The 17,223-nt window shown below is 43.2% G+C and overlaps 1 protein-coding gene across 3 annotated transcripts; it reads left to right on the top strand.

The window, feature by feature from the left end:
• The first annotated feature begins 4,215 nt into the window (after positions 1-4,215).
• Positions 4,216-17,021, top strand: LOC129744937 (leukocyte receptor cluster member 8 homolog). Of its 3 annotated transcripts, XM_055737705.1 has the most exons (5): positions 11,731-11,867; positions 11,986-13,923; positions 14,058-14,256; positions 14,318-14,525; positions 14,832-17,021. In XM_055737705.1, the coding sequence occupies exons 2-5, from the start codon at positions 12,070-12,072 to the stop codon at positions 15,055-15,057; spliced, it is 2,487 nt and encodes an 828-aa protein (XP_055593680.1). In that variant the 5' UTR covers positions 11,731-11,867; positions 11,986-12,069; the 3' UTR covers positions 15,058-17,021. The 3 variants fall into 3 exon arrangements, 1 of the variants encoding a protein (XP_055593680.1); XR_008737040.1 differs by lacking the exons at positions 14,058-14,256; positions 14,318-14,525 and having other exon boundaries at positions 4,216-11,867; positions 11,986-12,096; positions 14,832-14,953; XR_008737039.1 differs by lacking the exons at positions 14,058-14,256; positions 14,318-14,525; positions 14,832-17,021 and having other exon boundaries at positions 4,216-11,867; positions 11,986-12,260.
• Positions 17,022-17,223: the final 202 nt, after the last annotated feature.

The following is a 17,223-nucleotide window of genomic DNA, read 5'->3' as shown; positions in this document are numbered from 1 at the left end:
TGCGAGCTTTAATATTTTTTCATTGGTGGCAGCAGACCACATGAAAGCCCATAACACAACATCGCTATTGGACGGTAAGAGTTGGGATCAGACGCTGGTTTTCCGGGCTTTTGGATAGCAATGACTCTCACTTGTCTCCAATCTTGGGGAACAATGTTATGCTCCAAGAATTGGTTAAATAAATTTAACAAGCGAAATTTTGCAGCATCCGGAAGGTTTTTCAACAAGTTAAATTTGATTTCATCAATTCCCGGAGCTGAATTGTTGCAAGAGAGGAGGGCAAGTGAGAATTCGACCATCGAAAAGCTTGAGTCTAGACCACTATCAGACCTATCAGGAGGCACGTTCCGGATTATTTTTTGCACAGGTGTAGAATCTGGACAGACTTTCCGTGCGAATTTAAATATCCACCTATGTGAATATTCCTCACTTTCATTTGTAGATGATCGATTACGCATGCTTCGTGCCACTTTCCACAAAGTACTTAAGGATGTTTCACGCGATAACCCACTAACAAAATTCCTCCAATACGCCTTTTTCTTCCCCTTGGTTAATTTTTTAAACTGATTTTCAAGGGAAACGTAAGCTTCAAAATGGACAAGAGTTCCATGTTTTCGAAATTCTTTAAATGCTGTTGATTTGTCCTTATAAAGCTTAGAACACTGAGGGTCCCACCATGGATTAGGAGGCCTTCGATGAATAGATGATTCTGGGATGGGTTTTGTTTGAGCGTCAACTGCACTATCGTGTATCAGACAAGAAAGAAAGTGGTACTCCTCCAAAGGAGGTAAAACGTGCATAGAGTCGATGGCGGTTTTAATTGTGTCCGAGTACTTTTTCCAGTCGATGTGTCTTGTAAGGTCATATGTCATATTTATTGTGTTCGAAGAGCTGACCCCATTGGTGATAGTAATTTCGATAGGTAAGTGATCACTACCATTCGGATCATGGACTACCTTCCACTGGCAATCAAATGATAGTGAATTTGAGCAGAGTGAGAGGTCAATTGCACTTTGTCTTGCAGGAGGTTTAGGTACCCGTGTTTTTTCACCCGTGTTCAATACTGTTAAATTGAAACTGTCGCAAATGTCATAGATAAGAGTAGAACGACTATCGTCAATTTGTTCTCCCCAGACAGTTCCATGTGAATTGAAGTCACCCAGGATCAACCTTGGCTCAGGGAGCACTGAGCACAGGTCCTCTAGGTGATTTCGATCCACTGCAACTCTCTGAGGCCAGTACAAACTGACAACACATAAGTCCTTACCTCTTATTGTTGTATGACATGCAACAGCTTCAATTCCGCCTGATAAAGGAAGGTGAATTCTATAAAAAGAGTGGCACTTATTGATCCCCAAAAGCACCCCTCCATAAGAATCGTCACGATCCAGACGGATAATATTAAAATTGTGGAATGAGATGTTAGATTGAGAAGATAGCCAAGTTTCGGACAATGCAAAGATATCACAGTTTGTTTTATGAAGTAAATAATTCAATGAATCCAATTTTGGAATAAGACTACGACAATTCCACTGTAGTACAGTGATATCTCCGACCTCTCGGCGTAAATTAGCCATCGAGAGATACAAACACTGAAAGGAGGGGCCAAGTTTGCATCAATTGCTTTAAAAATGTCTTTAATACAGGAAGCATTGCAAATACAATGTCTTTCACGGGTTCTGATACATTAAAACACGAAAAAAATCCGTTCAAAATGTCAGTCAACTTAAAGAGCCCAGACTGAGTCGTTGATTCTGGCATCACGTTTGGGGTTTGGGTTTGCGAAGCTCCCGCAGCTGTTGGTTTATTCTGCAGTGGTGCATTTCCGCGGAAACCTGGAGGAACTTGTTTTTCCTTTTCAGCAGCAGTCGACTTTTTCTCGTTTCTATTGGAAGAGACAACCGTAGCTATTTTAGCTGGTATTTTCGGAGAAGGCGCCTTTGTTCGCTTCCGAGAGCCTCCTGCAACGAAGACTGGCTGAACTTCATCAGCCGTATCTGTGTCTTCATTGTCAACTGACAGCACAGAAAAAATGTTACTGGTCTGAGGTTGGACCGGTGGAGAGGCGCTCTTTAATATGGCGGCATAAGAACGCTTGGAGCGTTCTTTTAAAGAGCGCCTCTGTTTATCCCAGCTTGCCTGAAATGCCTCGCAGGAGGAGATATCATGGGGTGAGCCCCCGCAATAGACGCATTTTTGCTCAACTGCTGAGCATGCTCCTTCCCCATGATTCTCCCCACAATGCAAGCATCGCTTCTTGTTGCAGCAATGCGAAGCAGTATGCCCCAACTTGATGCAATTCTTGCATTGCATTGGGCGAGGCACATAAAGGCGTACTGGAAGCCTTAAAATTCCGTCAATCAAGACGTAATGAGGGAGGGCTGTTCCTGCAAATGTAACCCGAATCGAGGCTGAAGGCGAATACTTGGTAACGCCATCAACGACGGAGGCAGTCATGAGTTGGCGACAATCCAAGATTCCGACCGAAGTCGAATCAAGGCTCTTGAACTTACCTACGCCGTGAGACTTCGCCGTGAGATTCAGCCTCCAAACTCGATTCGGTGATCACACCCTCGATCTCTACGTCTCGAGATGGAATATAGAGCTGATACTCTAAATTAAAAAAATTACTGGCAAGAATTCCGTTTGCGGCCTTCCGGTCGGCCACAACAACGCGCAATTTGTTCGGACGTACTTTGGAAACACTGGTAACGGAGGGCCACCTAGCCAGATCTTTCGTGATCTGCACTAAATTTAATGGTTTTCCGTTAGTTTTGGGCCGGATGAAAACCACCCCCGGCCCAGAAGAGGATGAATTATCAGGATAAACTCGGAGTCGGGTTGTTTTTCCCGCAGCTGCAGATGGAGTAGCAATATCAACTGGCGGAGAAGGATGAGCATTCGAAGAACCAGCTACAGCTGAATCCTCCAGATGCTCCTCATCCTCATAGATGATTTGCTCACCATCCACCTCTGGCGGGTCCGACCCCCCGCCTTCGCTCATATTTCATGAAAATAAAAGCGAAGCTCAATTTGATCGAAATATATAATAGAGAAAAAATAGAATTAGAAATAGAGAAAAGTAAGAAAAGTATAACAAACTTGATTTTTGTTTTGATTGGCTCCTTCAGTGGTGATCCCAACCACGTGGTCCTTCTTCGAAGATGGCTGCCACGTCAAGTCTCGGCTCGAGCAAGAACGACCAGATTGATGATGATGATGAGTCAAACAATGGCGGCGGCCCTCGTGGTGACCAGTTGAGGGCAGTCAGCTAGCCAGAAAAAAAACCTTTTTTTTGTCGACCAACACTATAATAGCACCACTTTGGCGAGCTGGGGTCTGCCTTTGGCAGAAAAACGTATAGCGCGGTACAAAACACCGTATTAAACGCCCGAACGGAACGAAACACCCGGATATATTGGACGAAATCTCGAAACGCGACTGTTCACTATGAGCGATACGAGACGAATGTTAGCCCAAAGTTGAGCTCTTTTAAGAGAACTCATCCCCCAAAATCTGATACTGTAATAAAATGGAAATATAAAAAAAAAATATAACATCACACAAAAGTGAAATTAATACTCGGCACAAAAAAAAACTTTATGAGTTAAATGCCTTAATAAAACTACTTGTAAATAAAAAATAAAAAATAAATAAATATTGCGGATACGAGAATCAAACCCATACCTGCTGTGGCATTACCATTACCATGTGGATTACCATCTAAGGATGCTAACCGCTCGACCACCGAGAAGTTGTTGGGATTGTTTGTTACATCAACGTATATGCGAAACTTTCTACGAAGGAAGCATGAAGGCATGAATAATAATTATCACCCAAAAAACAGTTCTTCGCTTTGAACTTACCCCCCAATCGTAGATCTGCCGCGATAAAGGTAGTAGAATAGACGCGGTACTCTATCGTTTTGATATTGCTGGCAGCAATTTGTGTAGTTGCGGCCAAGGTTACCACGACATCGAGCATATTGTTTGGTCGTGCGAGGTCCATCTTGTCGCTAGAACGAATTTCATAGACTCCCTTCGGGTCCGAGGAAAACCACCCTATGTTCCAGTGAGAGATGTGCTGGCAGTGATAGACTTGGACTGCATGTTCGAAATATATCTTTTCCTTAAAGCTATTGATCTTCGTCTATAATTATTTTTATTTTCATATTTCCCTATCTATTTTCTTTTCTTAAAAAAAAGTGAACTAGAAGTAAGCAAACTGTCGGCACCACTGGCAGCATTGGTTGGGTTGTCAACAAGCGGCACCGTGTGTGACCACCTTTTCTGTTGTAAACATATTGAAAACGTTTCCCTCGCATTGTGTGCATTAGAAATTTAAGTGGCCGCGATTTGCAGTTTTCTCGGATTATTTCCCGCATGAGAAGTATCACTCGGTGAAGTTTAAGTTGTCCATTTTATTCCTGAAACCGTAAGTTGCCTTTTGATACTTTTTGTTAGGGTATTATTTGCTAACTAGCGATTCAATATTGTTCGAACAGTGATCCCACCATTCCGAACCCACGCGATTTGTAGGCAATCGTTACTTTGCCAGATTGCTTCGTCAAACGTAAGTTGTCTTGATTCACATGATTGTTACGATAGATTGATGATAGTTAACGATTTTGTAACAGTGATACCGTTCCGATACCACTCGATTTCGGCAGCACTCGACAAATAGTCTGACAGAAATTTAGAGCATTGCTGACCGTAAGTTCCTTTTACTTTTTGACTGAAAGTGAAATTCGATCTTAATAGTTTGTTTAATGTTTCATGTTTAGTGATATCCTCATCCGGTCCGGATAGACTCGGAATCGAAAACGAGTAGTTAAGCGTAGGCAACTTTCTCGCACTAAAATGTAAGTGTGATCGATTTCAAAAATGTAAATTTGTACTAAAACAAAACTGTATTTTAGCTTTGAAGCTGCGTAATAAAAACACTGCTCTCGAAATTTAGTGTCGAGCCCATTTGAAGTAACATTCTTCAAAGATTTTATCAAAAATGATGAGTGGTGTCGGAAAAGCTGATGGTCGACGAAAAAGAAGTTCGAGAAAATCGCGTGCATCGAAGGTAGACGACTCTAACCTGACTCACTGCCAGGTTTGCGACAAATCGGAGTCGTTTGATGACATGTGCCAATGCGATACTTGCTCAACCTGGTGGCACTATGGCTGTGCTGGTGTTGGCGCATCAATAGAGGACCGGGATTGGGAATGCCGGAACTGTATCCTCCGGAAGAAAGCCCCTAGCGTTAACAGCAAGATATCCGTATCCAGCCGAGCGGATTCGTTGCGCCGGATGCGTGAACGACAGGAACTCGAGCTCCAGCGAGTGGCGCTGGATATGCGACAACGTTTCCTGGACGAGCAGGATGCGCTGATGAAGGAAACCAGTTCTAACCCGAGGGAACATGGCAAACAACGAACGGCAGAGTGGGTGGCACACGTGGACCCAATTGCTGGTGCAGTGGGTGGCGAACCTGCTCCTCCAACAGCTGCGGATGCTGCGGCGTTGCGAGACGGAATGTCACAATGCTTCGTGGCGATGCAGCTACAAATTCAACAGTGTGCAAATGAGCACCAACCGACGCAAGCACAGCTGATGAGTCTTCGGAACCAACTTCAGCAGTGCGAAGAATTGTTTTCAACTTTAACAACCGGGGGAACGAACGACGTTCTTTTGGTAGGTGCCCAGCCGGGTTCTGAGCGGCGACAGCTCGCACTACCGGCAGCAAGTAGCAACATGGCGGCCAAGCAGACAGGTCAACATGCTTTGACGTCACTCACCAGGACAGTGCCGAAAAGGAAATCGGTAACCATCGAAGCTCCTGAGTTAGAGGGAAGTATTGGACCACTTGGTAAGTGTCAAGCCTTTGATTATGCTACAAATATTAAAAGCCCCACAACATATGAATCAGCCTTGGTAATTGGGCAGCAGCGAAACCATGTCGCGCCCCCAGAACCCCTCATTTTAGAGCAGCAGCGCAATATGGTCGCGCGCTCCACCCATACAAATGTGACCAATTTTGAACCCCACTATCAATCTACATTTTTTAACGCGGAGACTGCACATCGGCAACATTTTTATGAAAATCCTAGTCCATTGACAGAGATGGTTCAGCAGTCCGTGTCTAGTTTTGCAGATGTTCCCTCAAAAATAGCGTATCAGCCTTCCGCACCAACAGTTGCACAACCTTTGCCCTCACAATCGAGAGTGTCGCAGCAATTTATGCATGAACAGCTAACGCATCCGCTGCCCAATTTGGTGCCTCATGCTAAGCAACATAATTTTGTACCAACTATGCCACCTTTGACGTCTTTGCCCATTACGACGTGTCAGCCAACACAAATCCACCAAACCTCCCAGTCAAATGAACACGTTTTGCCCCAGTCAATCCCGCGAAGTGATGGAACCAGAGTTCAGTGTATTCCAAGGAACGATTTCGGTGCGCCGACGAGCTTGACGCCCCAGCAGTTAGCAGCCAGGCAGTCGTTTTCACGGGATTTGCCTTACTTTTCCGGTGATCCAGCGGAGTGGCCGATATTCATCGCAAACTACGAATACACCACGGCGGTATGCGGTTTCTCAAATGGCGAAAACATGCTGCGTTTACAAAGATGCTTGAAGGGACCAGCTTTGGAGGTGGTGAGGAGTAGTTTAGTTCTTCCGGCCACAATACCCCATGTGATCGAAACGTTGCGGTTGCGGTACGGGAGGCCAGATTTGTTGATCAACAACCTGCTGCAGAAAGTGCGAGCGATTCCGGTACATCGAGTGGACAAGCTGGAATGGCTGATGGAATACGGAACAGCCGTACAAGCGCTGTGTCACCACATCGAGGCAGCCAATGAGTTTGACCAGTTATCCAATCCTCAACTGCTGCAAGAGTTGATTGCTAAATTACCGGATGATCAGAAACTGCTGTGGGCTACCTATCGTCGTAACCTGTCTGTGGTGAATTTGAAGACCTTCGGAGAATACATGGCCGGAATCGTCCGGGATGCAGCGAGTGTTATTCCATTCAAAACTGAGCAGCATAATACAGGCAATCGTGAGAAGCACAAGTACAGAGGGTTTGTGAACTCTCACTATTCATCGCCCGAACAACATAATCTAGGGAAGAACAAGGTGGAAGCACAGATGGAGAAGCAGAAGAATTCCGAAGTCTTGGAATGTGTTTGCTGTGGGAAGAACGGTCATCGAGTTCGGGATTGTTACAAATTCAAGGCCCTTTCGGTTTCCGAGCGTTGGAAACTCACTCGTGACCGGCATCTTTGTTTTTCGTGCTTGTGCAACCATGGTAGGCGTCCTTGCAGAAGTGGCATCAAATGTGATATCGTTGGCTGTAAATATCGACATAATCCGTTACTACATTCTGCGACGGAAAAAAGCTCAACAGAGACTGTCGAAAACCACACTCACCGCTTTCAAGATTCAGAAACACTCTTCCGTATTGTGCCTGTTACGGTGTACGGAAAGTCTGAGACGGTGGATACTTTTGCTTTCTTAGATGAAGGATCGGATGTGACGCTCGTGGAGGACGGTCTTGCGAAACAGCTGGGATTGAGTGGAAGTCTTCAACCTCTCTGCTTACGCTGGACAGGGAATGCATCGCGAGTGGAGCACGATTCACGCATAAAGCTTAGTTCTTTTAGAAATGGGACAGTTACGAATGCGTGTATCTCAAAAACCATTCGTTTGATCGAAATACTTTCTATGAAGAAAATGAAGGTGATGTTATAATATTTCATGAAAAAAATTGAAAAAAATTATTTATCGTTTTTTGTAAGAGAAATGTCTGATTTTTGCTTGGTATCTCCCTTTAGCCGGCGCACACTTTTTTCACTCATGATATTGATCAGTTTTTCCAACTTATACTTCGTCAAATCTATATTTTAGGTGGCTTCACCCTCCTCCTTCAATTTCTGATACTTTTCGGTCCAATACTTCTCTTTTGAAAGAAGCTGAAAGCAATTTAGTGGATAAAGTTGTTTCGAAATGAACAAATTTGATCATTTATGACCACATTTTTTAGCGTTTTAATGGAATTTCTGCTGGTAAAATCTGACAATAACGGAGTAAAACCATCATGAGATTGAATTTGAAGAAGAATAATCGGTTAATATAAATCGTAGGATGTGAATGGTACATACAAGATAACTCTTTTTAGGCTTAAAAAACGGCAAAAACCAAAGTTTTTTTTTTATTTTTTTTTTGTTTTTTTTTTCAGGAGCAGAATATTGGCAAATTATTATAATTTTATACCAAATAACCAGCAAAAACATACTTTAATTACTCGGGACCTTGCCACTAGCAAACATGGTACAGCATTTAAACGCTGGAATTTGTTTAAAATAGGGTATTTCATAAGTTTTGTCGTTCATTAGAAATCATCTGTCCCATAGCCTCGGTACCGGCTTTACAACTTACGAGCTCTGCAACTAGCAAAAATTGTTGTTAGAGGTTAGATTTGAATGACTCATCACAAGGCAACACTTTCAGCTTATCGGAGAAAATTGTTTTGGAAATTTCAGCGATCTATCCTAAGTTTTTCTCTTATTGAAAATTAAAAATGCTGGTATGAGACTAGACTTCCCTGATGACCCTCAACCGTAGTTGCCGATCATGTGCTTCACTCCAATGTTTGATTTGAACTTTGTAGACATTATTGACAGTGTTTGCATACTTATCCACCACACTAACTCAGTAGTTCTTTGAATAATCAACGGTTTTGTCAGCAATCAATTGGATAATGACGGATTTCGAAGGAAACTGTGCAAAATAATTTTTTTCTTTTTTTCTTGCATCGCAAATATCTCTACAACGCGTAAATTTTAAATTTTGAAAAAAATAGGTCGAATAGTACTTTTTACAGGCAACAAAATGCAGTCAAAATTTTGAATATCCGATTACTAGTAAACGAGCTATTAGCAGATGAAAGTGTCCCATTTCTAAAAGAACTAAGCTTTAGTCAGCTTCGAGATTTCGGGTCCCGATAAAGAGAACCGGTACGTATTACCAAACGCTCGGACAGTGGGATGTTTGAACTTAACGAAGCAGAGTTTCCAGGCAGAGGCGGCAGCGTTGAAGTACAAATACCTCCGTGGACTTCCGTTAACCAGCTACAATAACGCCAAGCCGCAGATACTCATCGGGATTGATAATCTTCGTCTGGCGGTACCCCTGAAAACAAGAGAAGGAGATGGCTCCGGGCCTATCGCGACAAAAACGCGGCTTGGATGGTGCGTTTATGGTCGACGCAGTGGAAGCAGCAGTACATCCATCAACTTTCACAGCTGCAAGTGTACAGCAGATGAATCGCCCAACATCCTGGTGACTGACAACGTTGAAACAGCGATATCTGAGCCGCAATTGGAAGAGGATGTTCGAGCTCTGGCCATTATGGAGCAAACCACGAAGCGTGTTGGCGATCGCTTCGGGACAGGTCCACTGAGGGTACACGACGACGTTGTCCTCCCTGTTAGTGACGGAATGGCCAAGCGGCGCTTAGAATGCCCCGAAAGAAGAATGTCCTGTGAAAAAAAGCTTAATGAAAATCCGAAACTGAAACCGGCCATCAATGAGCACCTTCAGCTGGAAGTCTACCCGGGGGAGAACGCTGCTTTCCGAGAAGGTGTTAACGTTACAGAAAGAAGATCGCTCACTCAACGTGTATCATTTCTCGACGGGAAAGTAATGCTCCGGAACAATTGCCGAATTGTTTCAGGCCTCCATATCATGACTCAACGTATTGGTCGAAGCTGTATGGCCGTGCGAGCCGTGCATTTTGAGGCGGTGTCCTCACACTTCACAACTTTCTATGTTCTTGCAGTCGGACGGTTTGTGAGACACCGCGGTGCACCGGCAACATTCTTTAGCAGCAACGGGACGAACTACGTTGGGGCGTCAAGATTACTTCAGCAGCAGATCAACCGAGGGCTCTTTAACACTCTCACGAATATCGAATGGAAGTTTAATCATCTGGGGGCACCACACAAAGGGGGTGTGTGGGAAAGGCTGGTGAGATCTGTCAAGGTGGTAATTGAAGATGGGTACTCTGAGCGTAAACTAGACGACGAGGGGCTTAATACTTTGATAGTGGAGGCAGAAAGCATAATCAATTCAAGGCCTCTGACCTACCTTCCCCTAGATTCCGCTGAATTTGAAGCACTTACTCCGAACCACTTTTTGTTGGGGAGTTCCAACGGTATTAAACAACCCGCAGTTCCAATTGCAAAACAACGGAACCTTCGGGATACATGGGGTCTTATTCAACGGGAACTCGATATCTTCTGGAGATGCTGGACGAAGGAGTACCTTTCTATCTTACGGCGGCAGGACAAGTGGTTCCAAGACGCGGAACCGATTGAAGTTGGCAGCTTGGTATTGATCGCGGACCCAAGGACCCGCAACGGCTGGGTACGAGGACGTGTGGTGGAGATATTCGTCGGATCCGATGGCCAGGCCCGTACAGCAGTGGTGGAGACGGCGAATGGTGTGTTGAAGCGAGCGGTCCATTACCTAGCCCGACTGGACGTGAGTAGCGGAAATGGTCAAAGCAGTGCAGTCTCAGGGACTGCTGAGATGCACCCGGGGGAGGATGTCGGCACCACTGGCAGCATTGGTTGGGTTGTCAACAAGCGGCACCGTGTGTGACCACCTTTTCTGTTGTAAACATATTGAAAACGTTTCCCTCGCATTGTGTGCATTAGAAATTTAAGTGGCCGCGATTTGCAGTTTTCTCGGATTATTTCCCGCATGAGAAGTATCACTCGGTGAAGTTTAAGTTGTCCATTTTATTCCTGAAACCGTAAGTTGCCTTTTGATACTTTTTGTTAGGGTATTATTTGCTAACTAGCGATTCAATATTGTTCGAACAGTGATCCCACCATTCCGAACCCACGCGATTTGTAGGCAATCGTTACTTTGCCAGATTGCTTCGTCAAACGTAAGTTGTCTTGATTCACATGATTGTTACGATAGATTGATGATAGTTAACGATTTTGTAACAGTGATACCGTTCCGATACCACTCGATTTCGGCAGCACTCGACAAATAGTCTGACAGAAATTTAGAGCATTGCTGACCGTAAGTTCCTTTTACTTTTTGACTGAAAGTGAAATTCGATCTTAATAGTTTGTTTAATGTTTCATGTTTAGTGATATCCTCATCCGGTCCGGATAGACTCGGAATCGAAAACGAGTAGTTAAGCGTAGGCAACTTTCTCGCACTAAAATGTAAGTGTGATCGATTTCAAAAATGTAAATTTGTACTAAAACAAAACTGTATTTTAGCTTTGAAGCTGCGTAATAAAAACACTGCTCTCGAAATTTAGTGTCGAGCCCATTTGAAGTAACACAAACTGTTGTAAAAAAAAACAAAAAGAGTTTGGCTCCTTAAAGCCTAAAGGTATGAGCCGTTTCAAATAAAGAATTTAAAAAAAAAAAAGGTAGTAGAATTAGGTTTGCCCCAAAAAACTCTCCCAAAAAACTGTTCTCCGCTTGAAGGGCAAGTTCAGCATATTGACAAGCTGTTATTTCTTCACAAACTTGAGTTGCCAATATTGAACTCAGGTTTGGGAGGTGGGAGTTCTCAAGTTTGGGTATTTTTGTTTTTCAGTGTTACAAAAAAGTAACTGTTGAGTTTTTAATTTTTACCGTGTAGTTTAATTTCGCCTCGCCTGCAACTGCAATGGCGAAAAATAGAAGGCCTCGGCTCTTGGTCGTTTTCCTTCGTCGTTTTCGTCCATTCTTGAAAAGTGTGTCACTGTGTTCAGTACGTTGCTAGTGAATTTTCCAGATTTTGTTAAAAAGGAAATATTGGTTTGTTCCTAATTAGAGTCGTTTGGATACGTCAATTAACTGGTAATTATAAAACTAATGATAAATTTGATCACCTGAATTCCTCAAGAAAACAGCAAAAATGATAGAATTTATTTTCATACGACGCCATATTGGATTGAAAATGAATATTTTATTTCAGCCATCTTTGTTGACGTCATCCAGAGTGCTAGCGCTACGCAGCAAGGAAATATTTTCTTGCTATAAGCATTTTCATCTCCGTGAGATGAGTTGTGCTGTCCTAAGCGATACAGTAAGTACAGTGTTCTCTACCAGTTGCATGAACCCGCAAGAAAAGTCTGGTTCGGCGCCTCATTCGAACAGCGGTTTCTCCGGGGACAATCCGTTCGGGATGGCGTACCAACAGTATGCTCAATACTGTAACGCGTATTATCAGCAGTTGCAATTCCAAAACGGTGGAGCAATCCCAACTAATGTTCCACCACCACCGCTTCCAAATAATGGAAAAATTCCAGCTGGATTCAATCACAGTTCCATGTCGTCCGTCGATGGTGGCAACGGGATTGGTTCTACTGAATCCTCGTCACCAGGTAGTTTAATGAACAAGTCTACATTTTTTAGCTCTCCTCAGCAACAACCAGAAGCAAACATGACCGGTTTCAAACAGGCTCCAAGTCAGTTTGGTCCTATCCGGTTCAATATTAACAAACAACCGCAAAGAGTGAGTCCCTTAGTGCAGAATAATCCTCTCAGACATGATTCGCCACAACCACAACAGCAACCGGTTCAACAGTCGCAGCAGCAGCCACAAAATCAGCAACAATTCAATACATCCAACAATCAAAACAAACGGAAACGTAAGAAGAACAAAAACAACGCAAATAGTCAGGCTCAAAATAATGTATTTAATTCGGGTAATATTCCGCCATTGATGCCACCTGTAAGTGGTCCCAATTATCCGCCTCCGGTTCAAGTACCGGATCTTAGTAAGCCACCACCTCCTATTCCTTCCCAAATGTCTATTGGGGGCACAATAAGTACGGCTATTCCTCCCCCACCAGTAATCAAGAAACCGGATCCTTTCAACAATCCAACAGATGCTTGGCCTGAAAGTTTGAACAATTTTGTTGCGCGATGTTATGCTAAATGCAAAACAGATTTCGACAAAGACCAGGTCGATATATGCTTGAAAGGTCGCATAACAGCTGCCGCCAACAAAGGAGAACTTTGGACAAAAGACTGGGATAATGAGCCGGTACCATCAGTTCACAGCGAACGAGACTCTATGATACCCAACAACAACAACGGCAACAGTCCTAACGGCAGCATAAATCAGTATCAAAACTCGCCGAGGGCCGGAAGTCCTGGTTATGGCAACCGAAATGGTCAAAAGCAGCAGGGTGGACACTCGCGTAAGGGTAGTAGCGCTGTTGGTATTTCGCACTCGCTTGGTTCCCGGCTGGGAAACAAGTCCGGTTCGAAGAAATCTCGCTCTTCTCGATCGCGTACTCGATCACCCTCTAGTCGCTATAGCAGCCATAACCGCAACCGTCGAAGTCGTTCTTCAGATTCCGATTCTCGTTCGCCACGTCGCAAGCGTCGTTCTTCCAGCAGTAGTGGAGACAGTCGCACTTCGTCTGCCAAGTCCGCCTACAAGCCCAAGAACCAAAATCAGAAATCTGTTGCCATCAATAATCGCGGAAAGCCTAAAGTGTCCGGATTCTATTCAGAACATGGTCAGATCGGTGGCGCTGTTGAAGGTGATCAGGAAGCACTCAAAAAACGTGCCGCTCGATTCAACAATAGCAACAGCAAGAAAGTTCCCCTCCACACTTCACCCGTCAAAAAACGTCTCCAGATGCCGACACCCTCCAGACTGTTCATCGACGATGCCGCCGGAGATGGAGATCAGCTGGACCTGCTCGATCTTCACATTGTCGGTACCTGCAGGGATTTGGAAAAGAGCTTCCTTCGTCTCACCAAGGCCCCCGCACCGTCCGAAGTTCGACCTGTGGAAGTGCTTCGGTATTCGCTGCAGAACGTCAAGAACCGATGGGTTGACAAGCAGGACTACTACTACGCCTGCGATCAACTGAAGTCCATTCGGCAGGATTTAACAGTAAGTTTTTGATACGCAAACTGACGTTATTGTACATTCTTTCAATAAATTATGGAATTCATAGTAATACATGTAGCTACCTAATACAAATTAGAACAAAAAATTACAAGTTGAACTTTTTTTTTGCTTTGTAGGTCCAAGGCATCCGAGATGAATTCACAGTACAGGTTTACGAGACACACGCACGAATTGCTATGGAAAAAGGAGACCACGAAGAGTTCAACCAATGCCAGACGCAGCTCAAGATGTTGTACAGTGAAGTGGGAGGCGAGAACATAGCTGAATTCACAGCGTACCGTATTTTGTATTATATTTTCACCAAAAACACGCTCGGTAAGTTACTGTCGAAACAATATTTTATTTTATTAGGTAATTTTGTTTTATTTTTGTCTAGATCTGACCACAATTCTGAAATCGCTGACGGCAAAAGAACGCGAGAATGAAGTCATCGTATTTGCACTTAAGTTGCGATCGGCATGGGCTTTGGCCAACTACAGTAGGTTCTTCAGTCTGTACCAAGAAGCTCCGTTAATGGCTGGCTATCTGATAGATTGGTTTATTGAACGGGAGCGCAAGTTAGCTCTGAAGAACATTATCAAAGCGTACGTATTATGGGGATTTTTCGTATTCGTTTTTTCTATGTTTCGGTTCTATTTAAAATCCGAGGTGAAATGGATCCTTTTTTAGTTTGGGAGGGTAGTTGAATTTTATTTGCAGGTTATATATAAGCTGCTTTCTTGGATGCAGATGGAAAGGTGTAAAACATTTGTTTTTCAGGTTTGTCCATGAGCAGCTCATCATACGATGCGATCGGAATCTAATTATTTTTAATCCTTATAACCCTAACGATCTACTGCCACCGGCTTTAGATATGCAATAACCTTTTGTCTATTGTTATACACATCTAGTTATCGTCCCAATTGTCCGGTGGATTTTGTCAGGCAAGCGTTGGCGTTCGAAACAGAGGACTTATGTTACGATTGGTTGGCGACGTTCGAATTGACCTTTATTACAAAGCAAGAACCAAGCCTGGTGGATACATCAGGAAATAAAGCGGCCTCGGCGACGTCGGTGAACAGTGTACAGCGATTGCTTGATTGCAAGACCAGCATGAACGTTTTGGCTAACTTTTAAGAAAACACCGCCAATGCACTTCCCCTTGCCCTGTGTTGATGGGTAGGACTAATTCTCTAGGTCCAAACCATCTTCCGACAGGCAGTCCTTCTCGTGTTCCGCTTCTCTGTTTGCCGGTTCTCCATAAATGAAAGTTTTCCACTTTCGAGGTGTACGCTCGATGTCTGCACTGAACATATTTGGATGTCAAGTTCTGCGTTAAGAAACACTGGCGAATTGGATGAGAAACCGAATACGCTAGATAAATCCGTTTTAGTATTCATCTGGCACCTGATTGGTCTGTGACTGCCGTTATTCAATCATGGGGTATAGAATGCATTAGATAAAATCGAGAAGCTGAGATTCCATTCAAAAGTGATACGATGGATTGGGCACTAGAGTAATTGTTTCTCCCAGACCGGAGAAATAACAAGTGTATTGTGAAATGAACATTCGTTGCAGATAGTGTTATGATAATGAACTTGTCCACTAGCAATAACATTGCAGTGCGTTCTCGCGGTACTAGCCTTGTGGGGATCTCATCGAGGGATTCTTCGGAACAGATGGAAGAGAACGACGTCAACGGCCCAAGGATCTCAAATGATCGGAGGCACATCTGGAAGTCCGGCACAGGAAATCGACTGCATTTCAATGTTTGCATCGACAACTTCAGCTGGGGTTGAAATTGTTTAAGATCTACATATCAACGTTTGCCAAATGTTAGACTTCAATGTGCTTGGCAACGTCCCATACAAACGGCAATCGCGAATCCGATGCATACAAATTACAGGAGTCGACTGTTACAGGTGGAAACACGTTAAGATGGCTCAAGGCTAAGAACAGCACGCTAACTGTTTAACGAATCGAAACACAAACCATCACAAGAATCCTTATCCATCGTAAGGTAAAACACAAGAAAATTTTGAATACATCGCCGTCAACATGGTATCGATTGTTCAGCTGTAACGCTCTTAGGTATCCAAATACATTTCATCGTATCAACTGGAGAATGGATCCCACCACAAGGCTAGTCAGCTCTGGTGTTGAATCGTGTTATTCAGTGGTGAAAAGTGAAAATTGAATAAGCTAGGAACAATCCTATATGCCTGCATAATGCAAGTTTATATGGGTGTAAATATGATACCACAATAGCTTTAGCCGTTGAAATAATTTCTAAAAACTGTTTGTTGATAAAGTGCATACGGTTTTGCATTTAAGTGTAGTCAACCAATGAACTTTTACGGAACATTTTTTGAAAATGTGTGATTGGGGAAATTGGTGAAATTTTTTATTGAGAAGTTTTATTTTTATTTTTGGACGAATCGATGGTGCAGAACATCCAATGAGAAGCTGAAAATTAACTGGATTTTGTTCCTGCGCACGATTAGAAAAAAGACAGGAGTCTGAATGGACGACTCTATCGTTGTAAACATCCAAAAAAGGTTAAATCAAGCTTAGATGGAAGCGCCAAGACATTTGTCCTTATTCCAATTATCCTTCCACAAAAATCACCCATCCCCGAGAAAAATCCCATCAAGTTACTCTTACGAATCCTTCCCACAAGTTGATCCTGTCCCAAGATACTTCCCTTTTCTTCAAAAATCAACGGAACAGTTTATCCTGACTGATGTACATAGCGATCCCGTGGTACGGTGCTTCTTATTCTGGATCACAATGCTGCAGTGCTTATACCTCGGAGTGAAGGATACCAATATCATGTTTTCTGTTAAAAGATTTTCCTATTATTTCGATTTACCATTCGCACATACGTTTTCGTTAATGTTGATTAATTTTATGCAATAAAAATTGATATCTCGTTGAAAAGATGATGTTTTCGAATGGATTACCCAACGAGCTTGAATTACGAGCATATTTTCGTGTAAATAAATGTCTCAAAAGGTGAAAGCTGCTCACTCACCTGAAAACATGGAGAACAGAACGAGATTGAATACGTTTAAATAAATATAAAAATGCCCTCGAAATAATTGCTAAGTTGTTGAATTTTTAAGATGACACACCATGAAAACAATTAAATGCTTGAATGTTGAGACCCATTTACCATTCTGTTCAATACAGTACAGTTGCCGTGGCCATCTAAAAAATAATGCATAACAAAGACCACCTTAAAAGTTATCCGAATAATGTTGAAAAGTTTTTTACAATGGTAAAAAAGCTGATAAATGAACA

This window comes from Uranotaenia lowii, chromosome 2, assembly GCF_029784155.1.
Source record: "Uranotaenia lowii strain MFRU-FL chromosome 2, ASM2978415v1, whole genome shotgun sequence".
Classification (NCBI taxonomy): domain Eukaryota; kingdom Metazoa; phylum Arthropoda; class Insecta; order Diptera; family Culicidae; genus Uranotaenia; species Uranotaenia lowii.
The sequence above is the reverse complement of the archived record's forward strand: the minus strand, read 5'-3'. Positions and strand labels throughout refer to the sequence as shown.